A 27,613-nucleotide genomic window follows, 5' to 3' on the forward strand; every position below is an offset into this window, starting at 1 on the left:
ATATGTGGATATTTTTAGAAAACTTGAACATTTTTAACAAAAAAAAAACAAGATGTAACTTTAAAATGTAAATTTCGTACTTGTTATATGATAACAATAAAGGCTGTACTAGCACTTTGGCAGCTACTTTCTAGTTTGAGCTTTAGCTATATTAAATTAAGAAGAATCAACCAGGATTGTTTAGAAATTTTTTTTGGCAGTACTAGACAACAAGGCAATTCCATATATCCAACTGCAATAGAATTTGAAAGGGCTTTCAGAAAACTTTTTTGTCAAACTTTTTTGCATTCAAATCACATGAATTGTGCTGACGACTTAGGAATTCTCTTAGAGCATTTGAATAATACTAAACATGCGACTTTGCAAAAAAAAAATATTCCAGAGCAAAAAATTAAAGCAATTACCCTGCAAGATTATGATTACAAAAAGGAAAACTTGCCAACGCAAAATGCATTTATTTACGTCTGTGGGTACTTAATTAATAAAACTCTATAAAAATTCATAAATGTGATATTTGTTTAAAATTTGCCAGTCATGCTAATGTTTTAGACAACAACTTATTTACTAGACTTAAACAGTACCATAATGACAGTGACAGTGTTATCGAAAACATTGAAAGGGGTCTGAAGTCGCCAAATGAACAATTTATATGCCTAATATATATATTGGAAAATGTTTTTGTTAAATTATTTGAAACAAATTGCAATAAAGAAGGAATTTCACAAAAATATCTCGAGATAATGAAAAGCATTAATTTTACTCACCCATGTGATAACTTTCCTTTCCAGTATTTAATAAAATTATTTATACGACTTAAAATATTTTATACTTTAAAATTCGCCAACAGAGATTTATCACCTGCCAAAAAATCAGATAAAACTAAAAGAAAATTAAAAATTTTGTTTCATCTTTAATGTTTTATTAAATAAGATCCTTAAATCTGTTAAATGAAATAAAAACGTATTCAAGAACCCTTACATTCTGTTTTATTTAAGCCTATTTCTATTTTGTCATTATAAATGCATTATAATATTAATACTAATAATATTAATATTAACCATCCTTTTCAAGGGCATCGAATATCGGGAGCTTATATCCGCGATCTTTCGCATCTGGTATTCTGTAAATCTGTGCTAGCATCTTGGAAACTATATAAATGAATTCTTTGGCTAATAAAAGGCAAGAAAAAACATGAAATATAGTCAAATTCAAAACACATGACAAAACTGGCGTGTTGTGTACCATGGATGTGTGTAACAAATTGTTAATTTTTAAATACAATGCTAGCAGTTACTCCAATGTATTTACAGGGTGCCCCACTTAAGATGAATATAAGCCAATATCTTCGTTGTTTGTTGAGCGATCTTTTTCATTTTTGGTAGGAGGCTTTAAGGCACACATTCTGCACAGGGTAAGAAAAGGACTATTTACACACATCAGATCGGTGTCAGTGAAAAATAAAATATCGCTGCCTTAGTTTTAAATAAACTTGATCAGACAAGTCCGGCGCAGTGACGTTTTTTACCATCAGTGCTGCTTCAGTTTCAGTTCCGTCCTTTGTATTAAAGTCGGGAACGATATTTTTGTGTATTTCACTGACGAAAACCGTTTAGAATTTGCGTTTGAATATGGATGAAAAATTAATCGAGTTGGTACGAAATTATCCAGAATTGTATGGCTTGTCACACAAAAAATATATGGATGTCGGTTTTAAAAATAATATTTGGGATATCATAGGAGAAGAATTAAAACTCGAAGGTAAGTGGGTACTTCGTATATTAAAAATTAGTATGTAGGTTTTGGATTAGAGGTTATGTCGGATATCACACAAAAAACAATGATGAACTTACATTTTTTCGTTTTGCCATGGCACGCGTCCAATTTCTGAAGAAGAGTATTCTGTAAACAATTCTCTTGCTTGAAATGCGTCAGCAGTGGCATTTCCCCCTGCATCATATTTTTTTATGAAATTATGTAGAATACAAGCTGCCAATATTATGTAATCTACATTTTCCGGTTTAGCCTGGATTCTTCTAGTGAAGATTCTAAATTTTTGTATTAAAATCCCAAAAGGGTTTTTAACGGTCCTCCGAGCTCTACTTAAACGGTAGTTAAACACGCGCTTATATAGAATTATTGAGTTCTCTTCCTGGATATGGGCGCATGAGATAGTTTTTTAGAGGGAATGCCTCATCACCTACAATTACATAAGGAGCCTCCATATCTGTACCTGGTAATGGTGCATGCTGTGGGACAGATAAACTATTATTTTGAAGTGCTTTTCCCAGATTGGATTTTGCAAAAATGCCACCATAGCTATTTTTGCCATAAGCACCAATATCTACAGCTACGAAATTGTAATGTGCATCAACAAGTGCCAACAATACAATAGAAAACGTTTTTTTTGTAATTAAAAAATTGCGAGCCGCTATTTGGGGGTACTTGAATTATAAAATGTTTACCATCTATCGCTCCCAAACAGCTTGGGGAAATTCCAAATTGTGTTAAATCTGTCAGCAACAGTTTTCCATATGTCTTCTGAAGGTTGCGGCAACATTTCATTTAAGTATAAGATTTTAAAATATGATTTTGCAAGTTTCTGTTACAATGTTTTGCACCGTACAGTGCCCCATTCGGTAACTAAATGATATAGTTTTTAAAGAATCTCCAGTAGCTAGGAACCTAAAAGAAACAAATTATTTATTGAAAAACTTAATTTTATGATAATTTTAATGTTTATAAACTGCATATACTATAAAAAAAAGTGCAACAAAAAGTGGACAAGCCTCAAAAAAAAATCAAACTTTATAAATATGCCGAAGCATTAGGATTTTAAAAAAAAAATTTTGATGAAAGAGATACGAAAGGATATATTGAATTTCAAAAAGATGAGACTGAGGAACAGCAAAATTTTAAAGAACAAGTCAGTGAAGAGGAGAACACAATACTGGGCGCAGTACATGAACTAAACACTTCAACTGCATCAAAACAAACTGACGATGAATTAAGTCAATCATCCGTTACTCAAACGCTAGTGAAACGAATTGAGCAATCACCCAAAATGGCTAAAAAAAGAACAGCTTCTCAAAAAAGGACACCTTCGGCATCTTCTCAGTTAATGGAGTACTTAATCAAAGAAAAATCGGAAAAACCTGCTACATCAACGTCGACGCCAACACATCGATGTTCAAAAATAATAAATGCGAATGATTACGGCGTCGGCACAGACATTTGGCACATTATCCAGTGAACATACAAGTGGATCTTCAGGAATATACCGTGAAAGCCATTTGATATCTCGCAGTGATACGACACAAGAATCATCTTCAAATATGTCTCCAGAAAGGCACTATACAAATTTCACATATCCCTGTGATATATCACAAACACAAACATCATTTCCAAATACTCTCCGATCATTTTTTGGTAATTATCAGCACATGGGCGAAGTTAGAGCCTCAAAAATGGGGGGGCTAAAGCCCCCATCCAGGGGCAGAGTTACACGAAGAGGTGAGGGTGTGGCCATCAAAGAAAAGTCCGCCGCAGGCGCCTCCGGAGGTAACAAATTTGTTGGTGGGCACCTTCATTTTCACTTATAAGCCGTTAAAATTATTAAAAAAAAAGAATAGTCTTAAACAGCTTCTATTCTAATTTGCTGTACTATATACATAATATCATGAATTTGTTTTACTTTTATTTTCATATTAGATTTCATCCAAGGAACACGTTTCTGAATTTTATTGCAATATCCATAATGTATGAACCATTCTGTATATGTATTGGAGTATATTGCATACACAGCAAAAGTCAAAAGTCGCTAGTTTTAAAAAAAAATTTTAAACTTTCAAGAAAAATTTCTAAGTTCAAAATAATATCATTTTAATATCTAATTGTCGGACTTAATTAATTTAGACAAAGTTAAACACGACGTTTCGGTTGGTAAGTATCTCCAACCATTATTATATTAAAATGTTATATTAAGTGTAAACTAGCAGTTTAACCAAAACAGCAGTTACCAACCAAAACGTCGTGTTTAACTTTGTTTAAATTAATTAAGACAATGCAAATCCGACAATTAGATATTACTTCTCCATTGTCTGCCATCTTCGAAACCAATATCATTTTAATAAAACGCAATAATTCTTCAAAAATAGTAAAAGCAAAATTTATTTAAAATGTCCTTAAATAAAATGAAATCCAATAAAATTATCTTATAACTACTCTAATAAAAGTTTTCGATTTCCTTTTTTTAAAAATTCTTTTAAAATTTCATCTGGCGACAATGACTTTGTTTGACCACTTTCAATACTAAGAGTGGTTAGTGCTAAAGAACTAAATCGATCCTGACCCATCGTTAACCTAAACCAATTTTTAATTCTTCTCATTGTTGAGAAAGAGCGTTCGCAAGACGCTAAAGAAATTGGCAAAACTAATGCTATTTGCATAAGGGTATATGCATTTGGAAAAGTCTCTTTTCTTAATACATCTTTAATATCAGAAATGGTAATGTTGTGGCTCTGGCTTTTATTTATGCAATTCCCAATAACGGTCATTTCAGCTTTTAATAGCTCCTTATCGATTAAAAAGGTATCTCCATACAATTTAATGAATTCCAAACTACCATCAAAATCCATCTGCAAAAAATTGAAGACAGATTTAGCTAATTTCTGACTTTCGGAGGAAAATCTTATTTTTAGATGATTTATTAAATTGTCGAGAGACCTATAATAAATTGAAATTAGCCAAAACTTTTGTGCCTCATTTTTTACCAAAGGTGCATTTAAGAACATTTCTTCGTGTACTGCGGAAGTGGAAGCTTCAAGCACATATTCTTTAAGTCTTATACTTTCTGTTTTTTTACGTTTTGAACAATTTTTTTGGGGGGGGCTAATTTCATTTTAAAGGGGGCTAAGCCCCCCCCTAACTCCGCCCATGCATCAGCAGGAATAAATACATAGATTGTACGAGTATATAAACATTGTATTTAGATAAAGTAGATCACGTTTCAAAAATAAAAATTAAAAAATATAAATAAAAAACTTAAAAATAAAATAATAATTAATTATAATAATAATTTAAAAATAAAAAAAATAAAAATATAGTTTAAAAAATAATAAAATTCATAAATAAAACTTTTTTTTTTCATAAATAAAAATTGTTTTATTTTTACTTACCTCAAACAAACTGCTAATCGTTCCCTTGGTGTAATAGCTTTTCTCCAATGAGTGTGTTTTATTAAATGCCTTTCTATTTTATAAAACAACATATTAAAACAATTTTGAGACATTCTGAAATATTCAAAAAATTTTGTTTCATCGTCCACCAATTCCTTATATAGAGTTATAAATTCGCCTTCAGTTTCTCGTTTCATCCAAGCTTTATGTACCCATTTTCGTTTCTTTATTTTATTTTCTTCCTCTTCCTCTTCCAGAGGTATGGCAATAATAGCCAATTCTTTATCAGTAAAAAAAGCCATCTGAAAAAAGTTCTGATATTTCTACGTACGTGATCGGTACGGACTACAGACGGATGTGTATGAGTTGTTACCACTGAGCCGCACGGATAGCACTTATGCTGAACTGATACGGAACTGATGTGTGTAAATAGTCCTTAATGCGATACCTCATAGAAGGACTTTTTAACGCGGTTTGATATTTTTCGATTTAAGAGTAAAGTACCTTTAGGACACTATTTATTTCAAATCTGTTCATTTATATTGAATCCTCCTTACCAAAGATACTTAAGTTCTAATTTTGATAAAGACATTTTTATTACTATTTTTTTTTGTATTATAAGTACATACATACTTACGACGCCATAGATAAAATGTCATGGATAAAAAATTAAAAGTCAACCTTTTTGGCCAAACCACCATAATTTCTAATGCATTTTTCATAAATTTTTTTATTTTTTAAGCAGTTTGCAATTCTTGTCTAGAGATTTGTTCACATGTTTGGCTTGAGTTTTCAATTCTTCTAATGCTCGTGGACGAGTTTTATAAACCCAACTCAACCCATTAAAGACATTACTAACAGAAACCTCGAGTACCCCAGGCTTAAAGAATTTTCACAAGAAATATCCGGTCTTGTGAACTTTGACCCTAAGTAAACGATGTTGGTTGAAGAAGTGTGCAATTTAAAATGGATCACTCGACTCAATATAGTTATAAATCACAGTTTGGGGATAGTCAGCATTTCCCCGTTAAATTGACACACCTCCAAAAAAAAAGTTAATTATCGCTTAATTTACTTTCGAAATCTATGAAATAGTTTCTATAGGACAACCGTGCCATGCCATTTTTCTACTTTTCTATCTCAAATCCGAAAATAAAATGTATACATGCATGGATGATGACTACTTAATAAAGTTTACATAAATTTAATAGAACTTTTGTAAAATCTTCGTAGAGAATAATTAGATATCTTAAAGACTTTATGAATGTCTCTATGAGGAATTTTTAAAAACCTTTTTAAAACATATAGGATATGATATATGCTGAAATATTCAAAAAAGGTTGTTCTCAAAGCAAATTTTAATAACCAAAAAATATCTGCTATCTTGAGGGATTCTCCACTCCTTGTCGAAATAGATTATTTTAAAATATTGGTAGTTTTCTAGATCTACATGCTTAAACTGTAGAATTATTCAACTCTAATTTTTTTTAATTACTGATTTTTTTAAATTACTGACTAAAATTTTGAATATATTAAAATTTTGTGACGAGTAGAAGGGGTGTCTTAAAATCAGAAAATATGGTAAAATTCCCTGGTCGATTTGGCATCCTTCAATAGAGACATTTACGAATTTGCTGCTGTTTATTTAAGATTCTACAAAGAAAATTTAAAACAAAAACTATTTCATCTTTACAGTCTTAATTAATCCTGTTCAAGAGTCCGATATAATCGAAGCATCCAAAAAACTCAAAAACAGATTAACATGTGGTACCGATTCTATTCCAAGCTTTTTAGTTAAAGACTGCGTTACACCTAGCGAAACCATTAGCTCACATTTTTAACTTATCCATTCAAACAGGTTCGTTTCCGTCTTGCTGGAATATCGCGCGAGTTATTCCAGTTTTTAAAAAGGGCGACAAGTCAGAACTTTGAAACTATAGAGCGATATCAATTCTATGTAATTTTTCTAAGCTTTTTAAAATTTGTATACACAAACAATTACATGCATAAGTAAGTACATTAATATCGCCCGATCAACATGGTTTTATGGAACGAAGATCATGTATCACTAATTTATGTTGTCTTTCCAAATACATATGTCAAGCCCTAAACAACAGAAGTCAAGTGGATGTTCTGTACATGGATTTTCAGAAGGCTTTCTATGAAGTAGATATCACTATTTTATTGATAAAACTTTATTATCTGAGTTGCTTTGAAAATGTATTAAAAATATTTTCTTCGTACTTTCTAGACCGAATGCAGTTTGTCGAAATTGACGGTTTTCGCTCCAATTAATACATCGTAGGATCTGGTATCCCACAGGGTGCAAACTTGGGACCGCTTCTTTTTTTGTTTATCAATGACCTTGCACTGACTATTTTATGTCTTAAACTGCTTTTTGCAGATGATTTAAAAATTTATAGAAAAATAGAAACTATATCTGATTGCCAACTGCTTTAATCTAAACTAAATAATATATATGACTGGTATCGGAATAACAGACTTTTTCTTAATGTGTCAAAGTGTTTTCAGGTAACTTTTTGTAGAAACAAAAAATTTATTCAGCATAATTATGAAATACGAAATTTTCCTTTGACTAGGTGTCTTGAAATTAAAGATTTGGGTGTTACTTTTGACCAAAATTTCAACTTTAAAAATCATATCCATAATACAGTTGTAGCAGCATCCAGATCTCTGGGTTTTATAATTAGAAATTGTCGCAATTTTGATGAAGTTTAAGGTGGTGCAGTTCTTATATTGCTCATTTGTTCGCTCCAAGCTTGAGTAGGCTTCAATTATATGGTATCCAGTATATCAGGTGGAGATTGATAAAATTGAGTCAATTCAGCGTCAATTTTTAAAATATTTAATGTACAAGACCGATGGTGTTTATCCAGCAAGAGGAACATGTCAAGATATAATGCTTGTACGTTTTCACATGAAAGCCTTAGCCGACCGCCGTGTGGTAGCGGCCGTGGTCTTTTTATATAAGTTAGTTAATTATAAAATCGACTGTAGCTCATTGTTAAATCAAATTTACTTTGTTGTTCCCAGATTAAACTCTAGAAACTCTCGAACATTTCAGTGTAATAGAGCAATAAATAACATTTTTAGAAGGTCGCCGATTTATTATATGTGTAACTTATTTAATACTCTTTGTAACCACAACTTGGACCTCTTTGTTGCTTCAATGTCTTTCTTAGTAGGATTTTTTAATCAATAATCTTAAATCTTGAATTTCTCTTGGAGATTGTGTAGGTAGGTAATGCTTTGAGTAAATGTATGTTTTCTAAAATTTTTATTAGCCTGTAAGCCTCTTCCATAACTTTTCCTTTAGCTTAATATTATATTGTATTATTTAATTTTAAACCTTAAACCTGTTGTATACAATTCTTTCTGTATTTCCTGTAAGTGGGTGACTGTTGGAAATAAAAGCCTTATTTGCATTTTGCACAATTTTTCGTAGTATGTATCTCTTTTTTAAATTGTTGGACAAACGTGTCTTGTAATTTTCAAGGGTTAATTTGACAGACTAAAATTATGAATGATAAGAAATAAACTAACTGAACCGTTTTTGCAACATTTGGAAATTTTTAATCGGCGTTTTGATATACTTGTGTGTAAGCATTCAATAATGCAACCTTGCCATAATTTAAGCGATCTTGTATGTTTAACGGTTTATGAGATTTCAATCCAAATTCCATTAGACACCCAGTATAAACCTTCTAAGATTTTTAAGTGTGTTCAAGAAATAAATGTAATAAATAATAAATGTATTGACCAATCTTTTGGGGAACGAGGATCGGAACTTTGGGTCAAATCCAAAAATGGTAGTTGATATGAAATGATCACATTAAAAAAACTCTGTGGCTAATCTTACTTTATTTACACACCCAAACAAAATGTACAAAACTATCTTTCCGAGCCGTTTAACTGAAACGAGGTGTTCAAAAAGGCATTACAATGTCCCCCTTTACAAGACACTAGTCTTTTGAGCAAATTCTGTAAATAAGCCCTTTCGGACATGGTCAGATGATGGTAGCGGTTCTGAAGCTGAAACGGATCTGGAAAAATAACGAGTTTCTTAAAATGCACGAAAAACGCCAACCAACTTTAACTCACCGATTCGCAAATTATAAAAAGTGACGAATCCAGTAACGAACTCGCAATACAAAAAATTGTGAGCGGGTGTGATGGATCTCACACACGAATACGTGTTATTATTAGCGTTCATGCAAAAACAAAACGGCCCTTGGGTCCACTTTGGTTCTGTTCTCCAGTGTTCCTTGTTATGCTCGAAACAGGTCATACGCTCGTGGTGGCACACTTCTTCTCTTTTTTTCGCACGTCGCACTTTGATTTTGTCTTCGGGGGTTTCTTCCGATTTTGGATCATATTTTAGAAGGTTTGAGTTTAGGTTGTTGCAGTAGCAGTACTTTAGTTTGTTGTCTTTGTTGAGATCTGAGGATCTTTTTTGTCTGATCTATAAAAGATGTATATGAACATTTTATTTCAAAGGTGTCTTTAAGGTTTGATATGTAATTTAACCATAAAGTTACCCAAAAGTGATATTTTTTTGATGATGAAGATGAAGACTAGTATGAAGAAGGTTAGTAGAAAATAAAACACGAAAAGATTTATAGGTTTTAAAAGTATAGTTGACCATTTATGACTAAATCATCCTCATGATGAAAACCTAACCAATTGTGTAATTAAAAGCCTTTCGAAGGTCTAACTATGTTGGAAATCATAATACTCTTACCACTATATAGCACCATTTCAATTGGATTAATAATTTTAAGTTGACGAGAATTAAAATAATCTTAAACATACTATACATCTATGAATTTTGTCAATTAAAAAGAAATATTTAAATATAATTCCTTCAGATTGCTTCGGTAACATTCGGGATACGTCTGATAAGAATTAGTAGTAACTAAGTAGTTAGACAGTAATAAATAAAAGAAATGTTGTAGAATCTAAGAAAATCCTTTTTTTTTTCTTATCTCAAGAATCATGGAGTATTGTAATAAATTGATGCTTATCAGACACTGTACCAATATATGTAAGAAAAGTACAACTTTCATACTTGGCAATCGATCAGAGATACGTTTTAATGTTTATTCAATCTTCCTAAAGATGACATTACAAGAAAATATCAGTTTGGAAAAACTGACAGTAAAAGCTATTGGGTAAATGAACAAGCTACTCAGACATTCAAAGAAAATACACCAAATATTCGGAGTCACCGATATTTTAGATTTACCAATACCTGGCAAGACAAAATATATAGGCAGTTGAGGCAATCGTTTTTTTCCTCAATGGAAAAAATAAATAATTGTAATAATGTAGATTTCACTGTCTTTAAAGTAGTTGATACTCATTAACTTATTCCAGGCAGTTGATTGATTTCCTGGTTTCTTCTTCAACTACTTGAAAAAACTAAAAAATTGATGTTCTTGTTTTCTTCTAAATTGTTATAATCATTGATTTAATTCAGACAGTTAACGGATTTTCTTATTTCTGCTTCTTGAAAAAAAAAATTAAAATTAAAATCATTTGGTTTTTACTATCTTTCACATAGATAATTATAAAGTTAGTCTAGGCAGTTGTGAAAATGTTCTTGTTACTTCTTCGACTGCCTGGAAAAAGATGACCAGTCTTAACTTTCTTCCAAACATCTGATAATCATTAATTTAGTCCAGACAGTTGTTTCTGAAGTGTTTTCTTTGCTCAACTGCATGAAAAAAATACATAAATATGATAGAAGTAGTAAACAACAATGAAGATTTCACTGTCTTTAAGGTAGTTAATAATCAATAATTTATTCCAGGCAGTTGATAGATTTTCTTATTTCTTCTTCAACTGCTTGACAAACAAGAAGAATAACAAATTAAAACAACATAGATTGTTATTTTCTTTCAGACAGTTGATCATTAACTTAGTTTAGGCAGTTTGAAGGGTTTCCACTACAACTTCCTAAAAAAAAATATAAAATGCAATCATGTACTTTTTAATTGTCTTTGAGGCAGTTAATAAAAAGTTAATAATCTTAAAGTTAGTCTAGGCAGTAAATTTTTAATTTTTTTCCTCAACTGCCTGGAGAAAATAAATTATTATAAAAATGTAGATTTCACTGTCTTCAAGGCAGTTGATAATAATCAATTTATTCCAGGAAATTAATTAAATTCCTTGTTTCTTTTTTAACTGCCTTAGAAAAAAAAATCACTCCAACATAGTATTTTATTATTTTTAAGACAGTTGATAGTCATTAATTTATTCCAGACAGTTAAGGAATTTTCTTTTTTTTTTAACCGTTTGCACGAATTAGACAATTACATTAATGTAGTTTCGGATTGCCTGAAAAAAATGGCTACAATGAAGTTTTTACTTTCTTCTAGGCATCTGATAATCATTAATTTATTCTAGGTAGCATAAGAAAATTATTTGTTTTATTTTTTCCTCAACTGCCTAGAAGAAATAAATAACTGTAACAAAGTAGATTTCACTATCTTTAAGTCAGTTGCTAATTATTAATTTATTTCAAGTAGTTCATTGATTGCATTAATTCTACTTTAATTACCTACCTAAAAAAATTATAGCAACAAAGTATTTAATTTTTTTCCAGACGAGTGGTAGTCATTAATTTATTTCAGGCAGTTGAGGAATTTACTTATTTTTTTCTTTTTCAACCGCCGCGCCTAGACAAATTAAACAAATACGTTAATGTAATTTCTTATTGTATTTCAGGTAGTTGATAACTTTAAAGTTGTTTAGTCTAGACAGGTGATAACTTTTATTATTTCTTCATCAACTGCCTGTAAAAAATGATTACAATTAGGTGTTTACTTTCTTCTAGACAGTTGATAATTATTATTTAATTCCAGGCACTTGAGGAATTTTCTCATTTTTTATTAACTGCCTGTAAGAAATAAACAATTATATAATTTTATAGTTCTGTACTTTCTGCCAGGCAGTTGATAATCTTTAATTGAATACATGTAGTTGACGGATATTCTTATTTCTTCTTTAACTGTCTAGAAGAAATAAAAAATGACAACAACGTAGTTTTTTTTCCGAACAGTTGATAATTTATAATTTAATCCAGACAGTTGATGGATTTTTTTCTTCTTCTTTGCAATTATGGAGAATATATTTAAATAGTAATGTTAAATAATGATGTTAAACAGCCAATAAAATAGCTATTTTTCTGACAGTTGAAGATCCCTAATTGAATCAAAATATTTATAAGGCTATCACTTTTCACTTTAAACAAATATAAATATTTAAAGAGTCTGATAACATAAGACTTTTTAAAGTATTAGAAGAAAAACTTCACTATCTTAAAATAATAAAATTATTTTTATAGGTCTTACCCAATTAGAATCAAATACTGGCCCATCTTTAGTAAAACAAATGCACTCCTTATCCTTATTATTTGGCTCATCATCAGCACTTTCGTTCTTACACTTATACTTATGCCAGTGCCCATTATTCAATTGGCAAAACCACTTTTGCCCGTTACGACATGGAAATTTAGCGTGCTGAAAGCAATCAAAGTCCTTTTTACTCAGCTTTTGTAAGAGAGCTGTAACAACATAAACAAAAGATAAGCTAAGTTCCAGAAACTATATTAACCTGACAAACCTTTTTGTGCTGAAAAAGGTATAGTTTTCTTGTTGGTTTCGTTATGGGCTTTCTTGAAAAACTGCATTAAGATGTCGTTGTTTAACTCGGTGTAATTTAAGAAAATATTCTCGTGCGGTACTGAATACTGAAGCAAATTTGTCTCGTGTAACTTGGCTTCCAGATGAGGGGTTTCCCTCCGGCCTGAACTAGAAAAAGTCCACACCAAAACTTTTAAATTCTCAAATTTATTATGATAAATACCTTTCAATCAAAAAGGTGTCTCGCCACTTGTGATTCGGTTTTCTACTCTTAAACAACACGGGCACAATCGAACGTCCATCCATGTTTGGAGGCACCTTAATCCCTGCCAAATCCAGAAAAGTGGGTGCCAAATCGATATTTAACACTATATCGTTAAAAGTCACCCCTTTCTTAATCCCCGGGCCTCTAATTAGAAACGGTACACGCACATCAAATTCAAAGGGAAAACTTTTGCCCTGGAATAAATAAATAATTTGACGGATACAAAAAAGAACAGAACGTTTCTTACTTTCACTAATCCGAACTGCCCTAAATGGTAGCCATGGTCGCTGGTATAGATGACGTAAGTACTTTCCAGTTCTCCCAACCTGTCCAGCTCAGCGATTACTTTTTCGACAGCATCATCTACCGACTGTAGAGTTTGTAGCCTTTTAGTCATAAGCATGTTGGTAAAGTCTTTGTGGTTTTCTTCCATTTTGCCTGTTACTCTTAGAATCCATTGTTTATCTGGATTTGGGGCAAAATTGTATGATGGCGTACTAAAAGTAGGAAATTACCTCAAAGTTAGAAATCTGGAGATTATTTTAAAGTTTGAAATGACAGATTATTTAGAAGCTATGTTTTTGGAAATGCTTTTCAAATTTTAGTTTAATTGTTTTATTGTCCAAAGGCAATAAATCCTAATAATAATAAGACAAATATTGAAATATTCACAAATACAATAAACTTAGTAAGGTAACCGATAACAAGATCAAACTCACTTACTGGTACAATATAAATTTAAGAGTAGGTATAGTACTACATTAAACGCTTAAATAACTAACAATCTCATTCTATCTATAGAACCGATTTGAAATTATTTAGAATCATATCAAACAGATAATATCAAATCGTAACTAAATCTCGTTGAACCAGTTTCTCGCTCTATAAGTATATAGGCTCTTTCTTTACCAAATTCGTGCCATAAGTGTTAAGATGAAATACATTGTGTCTTCTTGTATGAATGGAACCATCAAAATTCAAAGCTGAAAAGAGATCTGAAGCCTGTAAATATGCTTTTGTTGAGCTTTCCTAAAGATCGTTAATTTAAGCTATTTGTTAATTTAACAGTTTTCTACCTTATGCTAAACTTCGTTAGAGATCCACTAAAAGCCTCTACAAGCGTCTCACTAGCGAAAATTTTATTGAAATGCTTATGAAAAGATTATAATCGTAAAAATTGCCAAAATAGCATACTCTATAACAGGTGAGAATTTCGAATTCACATATTATAGACAATACTTTTTTTACGATTCATATCATATTTATTTGAGTAGTTTACCTTTTCAGATCTAGATACCTTAGTTTAAGTCTTAAAGCATGTTAGACTGTTAGATGCCGCCACGCTATAAAAGTAAAAACTGAGACCTTAAAGCTTTAGATGACTTAAAGTGAATTAAAGATTTGAAAGTTCGTTTCATAATTTGGTTTTTTTATTTCTAAATGTATAGGAATTAAAAGTTTTAACCATTTTAGAAGATAAGTGTGACTGATTATTTAATTTTCGAAATTTGAAAGCCACAATTCTATTGTCATTTCCTAAAGCTTTACAGTTTTTTAAAGAGGAGGCTTAAAGCTTTAGAAAATGTTTGTTAGGGCCATTTAAAGTTCTGAAGGCAAGAAAATAGAGCTTCTCAGCCTTATAGATCCTTCAAGAAGTTTCAAACTCTTTGATTCTATAATAGCCTCAGAAGGTACTAAAGAAAAGCTGATTAGAAAACCTTTTTGTAGCCGATTCTTTTTCCTTGCAGTTTTCAAGTTTTCCTTAGATTTAAGAGAAAACTCAGAAATCTACTTACTGATGCGTACTGATGTTAAAATACATTTTTGAGTACTGCGGAGCCGAGTCTTCAGGTCCATGTGGCGCAGGAAAAGCGAACACTGCCAAAAAAGGCTTATTAGGATACTGAGTTTTCGAATTTTTAATAAAATTGATCCCATCTCTCGCTATAACGTTGGTATAATAGTCCTGAAAAATGAAATCTGTTGCTATATTTTGTATTGCGAAAAAACCCACATGTTAGTACTCACTTTTCCATAGTCGAAGCCATGTTTGACGATTTGTCCGTTCATGTTGATGGAATAGTTGTAGTATTTGGAGTTCATTATTAAACCACCCCATTCACGCCAACCTGGTGGTATGTAAGTGCCGTTGTATTTGTTTAAGTATTTTCCGAAATAACCTGTATAAAAAAGACGAATTTTAGTATGGGAAAGGGGTGTAAATCCGCCTATTTTTTTTTAATTATATGCCAGTTAGTCTTGAAAAGATATTAAAAATACTAAAATAAGAAAAGTTTTCGACATGACGAGAAATCCAGCAGTTCAAAGTTCAGAGTTGACTGCATGACTTTGCGACATTTTTCTCAAAATCTTAAACTGGCTTCAGTTAAAGCTATTCACAGTTCTTGAGAGGTATTTAGAATTCCGTATATTTTTATTTGCTTAAGTTTTTACAATAGAATTAAGCAAATAAGGTTTAAGTATGATACTTTAAAAAAAAACAAGACAAATCAGTTAAAATTTGACAAGGTAAGTATCAATAATTAAAATAACAAAAAGTAGATATAAAAAACTTTGACATATTTAAAATTCAAGCACCATGCCGTAAAAATTACAATAGAAATAAAATAAAAAGATAAAGACAGAATAGACAAACCAAAAAACAGTAACTACAGACACTAAAACTAAAGGGGTGGGAGTGTCAGATATTCGCCTATTGAATATGGTTCTATTTTATTAATAAAGTAAGTTTTTTTTTAATCTTGAGAGATTTCCTCTGTCATATTGTTGAAACAAGCATATTATAAAAGACAACACTCGCATACATCAGACCACGCTCTATAAGAGAAAGCTTATGCGCTGGAATGCTGGAAGCTCAACGCTCTTGTTCATGAAGAGGTACAATTTGCTATAAAGATGAAAAGTTCTTGAAAAAGCAACAAAATACATTAAAATATATATATACCTGAAAATGCCATGAAGTTTAAATTTCTAAACTTTCGTTTACACGAGTCTTGCCCTAATACCACATATAATGCGCAGTGTTCTCTTTTATATCACAAATATTTCAGGCAGGCTTACAGTGTCAGCTCGACCTTAGAATATAACTCAATACCGAAGGGTAGAGTACACATTAGCATAGTAGATTTAGAGGCTTAATGTTTTTGCAACCTTAATCTATCTGTGATTTTCAACCTAAATAACAAGCAAGTAACAATGTTAAACTCTAGAAACCGAGCTAATTTAGAGATTTCTGTATTTTGGAACAAAAGAGGGAAGGTATCTGGATACTGATCGTGGTTCTAAAATATAGAAAAACTGATTTGTGATAATTTAAAAGTAGTCTGTTGCCACTAAACCACCTCTGAGCTTGATCCAATATCTGATCTGTTTTTTGATAAAGAGTTTTTGATGTTTTATCCAAATCAAGCTGTTCGACACTTTTGTAAACTTAATTAAGATAGACGAGTGATAAGAGAATATAAACCAGGAAAAGGAAGGGGCTAATGACACTTTCCTGTCGTACTCCTACTTTAAAATTAAATGATTCAGAAAATGTTCCTCTTCATCTCGAGACAGACCTTCTGAGATCTTTCTGAAAGCCATTTAATCATACAATTCCAGTTAATTTCAAATAAGGATGTGGTTTAGACAGTCAAAAGCTTTGGATAGGTGTAGGAAAACTCCTAAAATTTTCATTTTTCTTTCTAATTTTTTAATTATTTTGCAGATGAAATCATGGATAGTTTAAACTGATCGGACTTAGGCCTCAAAGCTATCGTTTAAAAATATATACAGTTTCATAGAAGAAATAGCGCAAGGTTTGAAAAGCAGAAATTCAGCAATGGTTAAATGTGTGTATCTATTAAAGTTATTTCGACTTGAAAGTTTTGATAGAAGCCATTTGTGGCTTTATTTGATTTGCCCTTGTTGTTTATTTTTTATATAAATGACCTTGCTTCTGAAGTACCTAACAGTGCCAAATTTTGCATATGACACAAATTTGTTAATATAAGAAATTTTATCGAATAGCTAGAACAGCTTCTATTGAACATACTAGTTCAACTTACACCTGAATAGAGTCAAGGTCTAAAAGCAAAGAAGCAGCTTAAAAGGAACTTATAAGCACATTATATAAAAAAATAATTTAGAGTTTAATTTCATTGCCAGGTTCATACCATAGTGCGACTCCTTGAAATATACTTTTTTTAATTTTAATGGCTTCTGTCGTGATGTTGCAGTCGGGTTCAATAAGTGGTATAGTAGCACTTCGAGTTGGCATGGCATATGAGGACTGATTTTGTAAATTTCTAATACTTTGATCAGCCAGTTATTGCTGAATGGTACTAAATCAAAGACCTTTTTGTAATCAATGAAAGCTACGACAAGATTTCGAATGAAAACCACGATACGATAGATTTTTTTTTGCAGTATGCCTGCCTTCCTTACATCTGATGGAATTTTTTGTACACCGTTTCTGTTCTGTTTTGAGCAATACAGGAAGCGAGCACTTTGTATAAGGTTGTCGAGCAGGGAAGCCTCTCAAAGCTTGGCTATACCTTAAGATCTGTTGACACTGCCATCTAAAATTTTATAGCAGCACTAGATCAAGGATTGGAAAGCCGAAATATAGCCATCAGTATATTTTTGGATCTGTCAAAGGCTTTCGACTTGAAAGATCATATCTTTTTTAAGCTTTATAGAAGTAGACGAGCATAATGAAAAAACATTCTATTCTTGAAACTAAATGTCAATTTATTTAAGGTACAACCGCTCATTTACTTTATCCGGACCCTCTTTACACAAAACCAAACTTATATGGGATCAACCAGTATTCATATGAAATATACATTTAATTTTTTTTGTCACAAGCTATGAAAAAGTACATGTGTTTATTAACAAGAACAGGTATATTAATAAAATAGTTGATAATAATTGTCTTAGCAGTGTTGATTTTACTATTTCGCTTGCAAATCACATTAAGTTTATAATTTTCGCACATTTAATAAATAAAAATGCCGGACGTGGGGTAATTCGAAGTCCAGAGGGGAAGAATTATTGCTCCAGTAGAAATGGCACCAAGGCAGATCGCAAGAACGGGGAGGTTACACAAGAGATTATTTCAAAAACTTATTCAAGGTTTCTGGAACTAAGAACACTAAAGAATACATCGAGGAGAAGTTATGAAAGGATCACTACACAAGAGCAGGATCGCTTTGTAACTCAAATAGTAAGCAGAAATCCTACAGCATCTCATCTAGAGCTTCAAGTGCAACTTTTACAAGCTACAGATATTAGTTTTTCTCTCTAAACTATCAGAAGAAGACCTCGCGCTTGGGAATTACATAGCAGAAGACAGTTAAAGTCCAAGGCAAAATAAAAATGAATAATTGACCGTTAAAATTGTGTTGGAGCATGAAAATTGGACAAATGTCTTATTTTCAGATGCAACTAGAATCGGCCTACGATCCGATGACCGTCGAATTCGCATTTTAAGAGGTAGAGGGAGACACGCCACACTTTGTGCTGCCAAATCTGTCCCAAAATACAAAGGAGGTACTGTGTCTATTTTAAGGTGAAATTATGATTGGTGAAAAACTCCTTTAATTCCCATTCGACAAATCCTTACAAGTCAAAGGCATGCTGATTTAGTTTTGCAACCTGTAGTCAGCGATTTTTAATGCAAGATAATACATCTCCACATACCAGCAAAGTTGCAAAATGTTTTTTAGAAGGTGAATGTGTTGCAGTTTTAGAGTGGCTTTCTTGATCACCAGATCTTAATCCTATAGAGCACTTATGGTGATCAAAAGAATGATTAGGGCTCCTCAGAATAACCCTAGTAACACAACTTATACAGTCGGTTTTAGAGGGCAAATGTCCCAAGAAGAAATTAAATACTTGATTAAAATTATTCAAATAGCATTAATGCTTGTCAAATTGATTTTTTCAGAAAAATTATTTTTATAGAAATCTACACTTTTTATTATTTGTTCTATTATTAAGAAAATTGTCATAGTTTTTATTTTTTTTTGTAATTAACTTAGTTTTGAAAAACTGCTCTTTACTCTTCACTCTATTTGTCGAAATGACTGGGTGATTCCAAATAAGTTTGGTTAATTGTGTGGATATTAAAAATTATATTAGTTACTTTTTTCAAAAGCTTTATACAAAAAAATTATACACTTTTGTCAAAAAGCACCAAATAAGCGTAAAAATTAAACAAAAACTGGTTTCTATATTGGAATCCAAATACAGGAGTGGTTTTCCATTTTTGATGCCATATTGACTGTTCGTTAAGCTTTTTTTATATTAATTTTTATTAATTACTTTTTTAAATATGACTTTGATTATGTATTAGAGGAAATAAATTACTACGAAATTTTTTGGTACTCTAAACATTTCAAATTTGTATATTCAGTAAAGAAGTTTTTTGACTCTAATTAGACTACTTAAAGATCCATTCTTACCTGTCCTATATCCCGCATTGGACATATAAGTAGCAAAACTCCTAACTTCATGTTTAGCCTGCCATTGCGGACTGGAACAATTATCCTTATTAGTGAACACTTCGTGATTATGCACGTACATCCCAGTCAATAAAGAACTTCTGGACGGACAACACATCGGGGTGGTGACATACGCGTGTCTAAACTCACCACCATGTTGACGTACCCCTTTGAGGGTCTTGGGCATAAAGTGGAGGGAGCCTAGCTCTACGTCCTGGTCATCAGTGAGGAGCAACACGATGTTCGGCTTTTGTTTTTTGTTTGGAGCGAGAGCGAAATGGGCGGGGATCAGTGTGAGAGCGGCCAGCAGATGCAGGAAGTTCATGATTTTTTTTGGTATCTAAAAAGTTTTTATATATGAATTATTTAGAAATTTGATGGGGTTGCACTAACACAAAAAAAAATCACTTTTGCGCCACACGAATGAGCATCATTAACTGGAGATTCGCCTGTTACTATCTAAGCCAACCTACACAGGATTTTTTTATCATCATCATTTGTGCCTCTCTGCATATAATATTATAATGGTGATAAATTAATTGGTAAGTTTATTAGTGGGACTCGCCTGCGGCGTTTTATATCAGTGGTGTAGTGGGGTATTTGCGACTAACGCACTTAGAAGGAGAACGTGATGAAAAAATAAATTTTAGCAGAAGTACTTAAAAAATAGAAAAGTTTAGATGTAAAAGACATTTTATAAGAGCCTAATTTTTCTCTTTATTATAAAAATTATTAAGAAAATTAAGCTAAAACATCAAAACACGAACAACACTGTGCTAGTACACTACGGTTTAATGCGGCTTTCTTTGATGTTAAGAGTTAAGTTGTAAGTTCAGTGGCGTTTCAAAATTTTAAAATATATGAAAAAAATACAATGAACATTGGCATGTTTTATCTGAATTTTGTATGACAAAAAGGGATATTTGCGCCATAAAATCTATTAAGAAACTTACTCTCTTATTGACATGAAAATTTTAAAATATTTGTCAATTAGCAACTAGTAAGGACGAACACAATTTTTTTACTGGTTTTGGGCCAATAAACGTAATAAAATTACTTCTCAGAAAAATAATCATTTTATTTAAATCAATAATAAAACCAATAATATTCCCTTGCTTTACTCAGTCTCATGAATCACTACTGATAAATATTTTAATTGGCGACAAATATCAATAGAGGATCTATATTTTGCCCAAATAAATTAATTGAATGAATAGCAAAAATTGGAATTTTTTTTTTGCTTTTTGCAATTTGCTTTTTGGTCCTAATGTACAACTGACATGCCACGACAATCACGAGATTGCGGATCCAAAAAAAAAAGAGGTGATGTCAATAGTTCGTTATTTCTTTTTTCTAGTACTGATCGTAAAGTACACACTTCTCAGGGTTTATAAAGCTTCACTTTTTACGTCTTTAGTCTTTTTAGGCACTAGTGCGTAAAAAGTAATTTGACTTTTATTTAACATTTAATTTATAATTGGTCAAAAATTTATTTGACGTTTTTTTACGCAGTAGTGCCTAAAGTAATTTTCTTACGCACCAGTGCGTAAAGTAATTTGGTATTTTTGATTTTTTTTAATGTGTTCTTTGTAGAAGAAAGAAATTTGTATGTTATATGTGACATGTGTGTAAAATCCCCTTTTTTTATTGATGGAAATTGTCCATTTATAAAAAAGAGCAGCATTTTACATACTTGTTACATAAATAACTATTTTAAAAATTGAATTTTTATTAGAGAATAAAAAAATCATATTTATGTAATTTATTAAAATATATATAATAAAAAGTGCCCTAATTTTTCCTTTAGGGCATTTTTTATGTGACTTTGATATTTAAGAGAAAAGAGAAATTTGCGGTATAGAAAAATGTTAAATTTGACAGGTAATGCAAAACAAACTTAATGCCAATATCTTAGGTTTTTATTATCCTTTTTTTGTAATTATCATTGAATCATTGAAGTAATTATGTTAAGTGCATAAAATCTAAAAAAAGTTCTCTACCTTAAAAAAAACTCTAGATAAGCGAACACTGTACTAAAGCTAAAAAGAGCACTGTACACATCTCTAATTTTAATATATCCATGTCAACATTGTCTTAAAAAGCAAGTGAAACAACAAGTGGAGGAAATCGTGTAAAAATTTTGAAAATTGATTTTAGGAGCTAAATCAAAAATTATAATTTGCTACCGCACTATATGCGGCTTCTTTTGATGTCTTTGGATTTATTGTGTGAGGCCAGTGACGTACTAAAATATAATAAATTACAATGTTTAATATTCTAATTGAAACCCCTTTTACAAAAATTCCTTCTCTTTTTACAACAAATTTGACTCGAAAAAAAATTTCTATTTTCTTGACTTCTGTTTTCGTAAAAAAGTGCAAGTGTACCATTATTTGCTTAAACGATTACTAAAACCCAATGACGCGATGCAATTCGCGTTTTGATGATTTTTCAATTTTTTGGAACGTAATGAATTAATAAACAAATATTGCATCAAATGATACTTAAAATGTGTCACGTGAAATTTTTAAATGTGTCATTTATAACGAAGTTCTCTACTATTTATGCAAAATAAAATCAACGCAATTCTATGTATCTTCTAAAGTTATACCAGATATTTACGTATTTTTTGTTAGAAAAATAGTTGTGTAGTTAGTTACTTATGCCCAATGGCTTAAAGGCTGCGACTATGGGTTTATTCCTATTTCATATATCTGTATTTAATACTAATAATTTGATTTTTTTAAAGTTAGAATTGAAAATAGCATAATGATCCCATCTTGAAAACAAAAATAACAAAAATTTGTAAATCGTATACGTTTCATTTTGGATGTAAATAGGAAAGTATCTTATGTTGACTAAAATGTTCTATTTCTTTGCCATTGTGACAGTTTTTTATTATATTTTTCTACCATTTCCAATAAAAATTTAAATATTCAGTATACATTGATGGTATATCCTGAGAAAGTTAATCTTGAAGTTTAATGGGATATCTGAATAAAATATATACAGAAAAAATTAAAATTCAGGTTAATAATAATAGATTTATTTTCTAGTGATTGTTTCCTAGTGAACATAAAAATTAGTTCAAAATATTTTAACTATAAAATTTCATTTTTTTTAACTATTTAGAGATATGATAAAATATTAAAAGAAAAATAGCAAAAAAAAGAAAAGTTTATCAAAAAGTTATAAAAAAAATTGTGCAAAAAATAAAAAAGTTTATGATAGCTGAAAATCGCTTAAAGAGAGTTGAGCTTTTGAGTCTCTCTAATAGCACAAACTGGTACAATAATGTCATTTAAAGGTCTATTTTTGTAATATATTTTCCAGTGTGTGTGCTGCTCAAGAATCTCTACAGTCCATTTTCGACTCTTTTGGCTTAATCATGCACATTAAATCACCTACCAGAATAACTAAAACCAGCTCTAGTACAATAGATTATGTGGTATCTTCCTTTGAGCCAGATTTCGTCGATTGTACTGTCTTAAGCTCAGGTTTCTCAGACCATGAAGCAGTGTTAACAAAGTTTTCCATAACTAAATCTAAAAGTAAAAATGTTCCACGCAAATTAGGCCGTATTTTCTCGGATAAAAATTTTTTACATTTTAGGCACCTTTGTCAATCAACTGACTGGAATATTCTCTCTGACGACGTTGATTCAGAATTTTCTAGATTTCTAAAAACGCTATCTAGTCTTTCACACAAATCCTTTCCTTTGAGACCTCTTAAAAAGAAGCAGCATAACCCCTAGTCTACCCAAGGCTTGCGTACATCTGCTAAGAACATGCGCCTATTATCTCATCTTAAGAAATTTTTAGACAGCGCTTTTTTTCATGAATACGTAAGACTTTACAAAAAGATTCATCAGAGAACTTTAAAAGCCGCCAAGGATTATAGTAAATTAATAGGAGACTGGCTAAATCTAAAAATGTGGCTAAGGAATCATGGTCGATTGTTAATGCTTTGAGAAATAAGCCTTCTTTGTCGAATACTATCCCTACTTCATCTGAGAACCTTAATGATTATTTTGTAAATGTGGCAAATAATTTAATGAGTACTATAACTCCTTCCCATGATCCACTTTCATATCTTCCCATTGCAAATGAGAATTTCCACAGTTTTTTCTTTACGCCCGTAGTGTTACCAGAGCTTTGCAGTTCAATTAGGGAAATCAAAAACAAAGGCTCTTCTGGAATTGATGGACTTACTCTCAAAATGTTTTCAAATCTGCCCGAATGTACATTATGTCATCTTATTACTCTAATAAATCAGTCTTTTCAAAAAGGTGTTCTTCCTAACTGCCTTAAGTTGGCGATAATAATGCCACTACATAAAGGAGGAGACAAAGATCAGTCTTCCAACTATCGCCCTATCGCTCTTCTTCCCACACTTTCAAAATTTATTGAAAGATTGGTTAAAAAAAGACTTCTATCATTTTTGCTAAAATATAAAATACTTACTTCCCATCAATTTGGATTTTTAAATAACAAATGCACAAATGATGCTATGTTTTCTCTTTTTAATAATGTATACTCTAGCTTAAACAACCAACACCCTACAGCTACAATTTTCTGTGATTTTTCTAAAGCCTTTGATTGTGTTAATCATGACATCTTATTAAAAAAGTTGCAATATTACGGGTTCAGAGGAGCGCCTTTTGAATGGTTTAAGTCGTATCTCAATAACAGAAGTCAAGCTGTGAGAATTGATTCGACTATGTCTTCTTGCAAGCCAATACAAAGTGGAGTGCCTCAAGGTTCCGTACTTGGTCCTATTTTGTTTCTTATCTTCATCAATGACATTGCTAATCTAAATATTAACGGTAAGGTCTGTCTATTTGCTGATGATACTAGTTTTACCTGGAGTAATCCGGATATTTCTACCCTTCATAGAACCGTATCAAGTGATTTAACTACTATCAAATCATGATGCGACTCTAATCTCCTTTTTCGTCTCAACATTTCCAAAACTAAAATGTGTTGTCCTACAAAAATACCTTGCAATATTTTGAACTTAATTTACACACTACTGTGAAAATTAAGTTCGGCTTGTTTTGCGTTAAGATCAATTTCTAAGGAGCTTAGCCTGTCTACTTCTAGAACAGTTTATTTTGCCCTTTTTGAATCGCACCTTCGATACGCCCTTCCATTCTGGGGTACATGTAATGCAACTCAATTTGACCGTATTTTTAGACAACAAAAGAGAGCTTTACGTTATACACTGAGACTTAAATACAGAAGTCATTGCCAGCATTTCTTCAAAAAATTTCAAATATTAACTCTTCCATCTTTATTCATATTTAAGTCCGTTTGTCTAATACGCAAACACGGTTCAGCATCTGATAGGCCTTCCCATAGTTATCCACTTAGAAACACGGAACATGATCTATACCTGCCTACCCCACATTCAGAGTTGGTCAAAAGTTCCATATTATATAATGCAAAAAAAATGCACAATCATCCGCCATTGAAAATTAAATCCATCACATCTTTTTTTGCATTTCGTAAAGCATTAAAAGCATTCTTACTGGAGAGAGCTTTTTATACAGTTAACGATTTTTTTTTTGTAATCATTGATTTGAAATTTCGCACATAATAATAAGCTAATGTATTTTTACTATCTGTACATGTTTAGGTATACTGCTTTGTGTAGCTATTTTAGTATTTTTTATAATTTTTTACTTTTTTAAATATTTTTTACAATTTTTTTTAACATAGAGAGATTTTTTAATGATTTTTTTTTGACATTGTATACATTAAATTGTATATTTTATAATAATATTTTTGACTACTTACAATTTTTAAATTGTATTAATCTGTACTATATTGTAGATATTCTATTCTATTTATTTAAGTATTTTTTTTAAAATTTTGTTTTGTTTTTCTTTTCTTTAGTTGTGTTTATATTTTTGTGTCTTTTTTGTTTTACAGCTTTGTCTACAAATTATAACAATTTCTTGATAATAAAGCATTGATTCATTCATTCATTCATATATTATTATAATGTTGGTAGTAATATAAATTAAGGGAAAATTTAATTAAGTATAAGACAAAAATAAACATTTTTATTCAGTACTAAAAAATTATATCCTTTCCAATAACAAAAATGTATATACACCAAAAAAAGTGTACAAAATACGCTTTTTTATTTAAAAATATTTCTAAATAATTGCAAAAAAATACCTAAAATAAAAATATTTCTTTGACCATGTTAAAATAGGCCTGACTAATTTTTTAATATGTGCTTGTTATTCTCGTATTTCCGTTTTTTTAGTTAAGTTCTTGTTATTCTCTTAAACAAGTGTCGGATAAAAAAAAACATTATTTATAAAAATTAATTACTATTTCATTTAAAAATATTTAGTTTATTGAATAATTTTGGGTCAACTAAATTAATTTAGTTTAAAAAAAGTTTAGATATTATTCAAATTTTAGATACTTTTACGATCATGAAGAGTAAATTATGATAAAAGCTTTAAAATGAAATATTAAATTTAATGATAAATAAACTAAAATTCTAAAACATTTGCAACCATAATTAGAATCATAAATAGTCTAAAAGCTTAAATGAAATTAAGTAAATGTAAATTTTAATTTAATCTTAATTATAAAGATTTAAATTTTTTTAAAATTATAAAACAGTAAAGGATTTTGACAAAAAAATAATGGACACATTCAAGGAAATAATAATTACTTGAATAAAAGAATTTTATTAAATAAATTAAAAAAGAAACTATTTCAAAAAAGAGCATAGTTTTTTGAATACCAACGAAATAAAAGAGAAATTCGAAAATACCTTGTATACCTTCTTAATCAACAATTATTTAAAAATTTAATTTATAGAAAAAATCTGAAAATAAGAAACATCAAATTTTTACAATCGAATGTTTAATTAAAAGATAAAAAGGATAATAGCAAATTGAACTAAAAAAACTTTTAAAATTTTTAAAATTTAATAAAACCGATCAACTAACTAAAAGGTAATTAAATGAAATTTTAAGCCAGTTTCTAATTAGAGCTAAAATATTTAAAGAAAATAAAACAAAAATATTTTAATGTGTTTTCATTTTAATGATAAATATATTGTTTTCTTTTTAACTCGTTTATAATAAAAATAAATTTTAGTGCTTTAAAATGGGAAAAGTTGTACATATATGGGAAATAATATAATAAATATTTCCTGGTATGTTGGTTCTGACACATATTTTAACTAAAGTAATTAAATTATTTGAAATACGTAAAAATGTAAAATAATTCTTTAAAGGGTTTACAAAATGATTGACTTAACAAAAATTATATTAGTAACAATGAATAATTTATTGTATTGCAAATAATATATAAAGTAAATAATAATTATCTTTGGATGTGCAGTAAACTGCGGATCTAATACCGCTTAAGTAAACTAGCACTTCACTTACCAACAACAACAGTCAGGCTTTCACATTCCAATATGATTCTTTTTTTATTTTAATTTATACTTCATTTATGTTAAACCGATAGTTTGTCATTAAATGGCTAAAAAGCAGAATAAAATGAACAGATTAAAAGATCCGCTCATTATATAATGTTCCCACAGAAATATTCTTTAGACAAATACCCCATACAAGTAACAGGTACTAAACCTTATTTCGGTTTAAAAAAAAAAAACGATTTATCCGATTCCCACACAAAACTACACGTACCTACCAAAAAACCATTTAGAGCAATCACAAAAGCACAAAAATAGACATTAAATCACATATTATTGAATGCAGTAAAGTTCAAGAAATAACAATTCGCTCTACTACTGTCAGGTAGGAAGGTACCACTCAGATTTTAATCTTGTACAGGTTCGGAGTACGGGTTTTCGATTCTAAGAAAATTCGGTAACAGGTGATTCAGAATTAATTATTGTTCAATCGCTTATTACCGTGTATTTAGTGAAACAATTGATGTTCATATTTTATGGCCTTCAGTTTGTAAATGTGTAGCAAATCCAGTATACAGGGTGGGTAAT

General features: G+C 30.5%; 1 protein-coding gene across 4 annotated transcripts; it reads right to left on the minus strand.

The window, feature by feature from the left end:
• Positions 1–9,039: 9,039 nt before the first annotated feature.
• On the minus strand, positions 9,040–27,451 carry LOC126743911 (extracellular sulfatase SULF-1 homolog). 4 transcript variants are annotated; one of them, XM_050451183.1, is made up of 10 exons: positions 27,300–27,451; positions 19,577–19,955; positions 15,135–15,286; positions 14,903–15,072; positions 13,354–13,603; positions 13,065–13,300; positions 12,822–13,009; positions 12,551–12,762; positions 9,297–9,657; positions 9,040–9,238 (listed from the first exon to the last, which is right to left on the minus strand). In XM_050451183.1, exons 2-10 carry the CDS (start codon positions 19,938–19,940, stop codon positions 9,087–9,089), a joined length of 2,085 nt encoding a protein of 694 aa, XP_050307140.1. In that variant the 5' UTR covers positions 19,941–19,955; positions 27,300–27,451; the 3' UTR covers positions 9,040–9,086. The 4 variants fall into 4 exon arrangements, with proteins under 4 accessions (XP_050307140.1, XP_050307141.1, XP_050307142.1 ...); XM_050451184.1 differs by having other exon boundaries at positions 27,304–27,448; XM_050451185.1 differs by lacking the exon at positions 27,300–27,451 and adding an exon at positions 20,011–20,029.
• Positions 27,452–27,613: the final 162 nt, after the last annotated feature.

Source organism: Anthonomus grandis, chromosome 13 (assembly GCF_022605725.1).
Source record: "Anthonomus grandis grandis chromosome 13, icAntGran1.3, whole genome shotgun sequence".
In the NCBI taxonomy this organism is placed as follows: Eukaryota; Metazoa; Arthropoda; class Insecta; order Coleoptera; family Curculionidae; genus Anthonomus; species Anthonomus grandis.

Coding starts and splice junctions, on each gene's coding strand:
- LOC126743911 (XM_050451183.1), bottom strand. CDS start 19,940: ATGAACTTCCTGCATCTGCTGGCCGCTCTCACACTGATCCCCGCCCAT. Junction 15,287..19,576: donor CAATGCGGGATATAGGACAG/GTAAGAATGGAT, acceptor TTTTTTATACAG/GTTATTTCGGAAAATACTTA. Junction 9,239..9,296: donor TTTTTATAATTTGCGAATCG/GTGAGTTAAAGT, acceptor TTATTTTTCCAG/ATCCGTTTCAGCTTCAGAAC.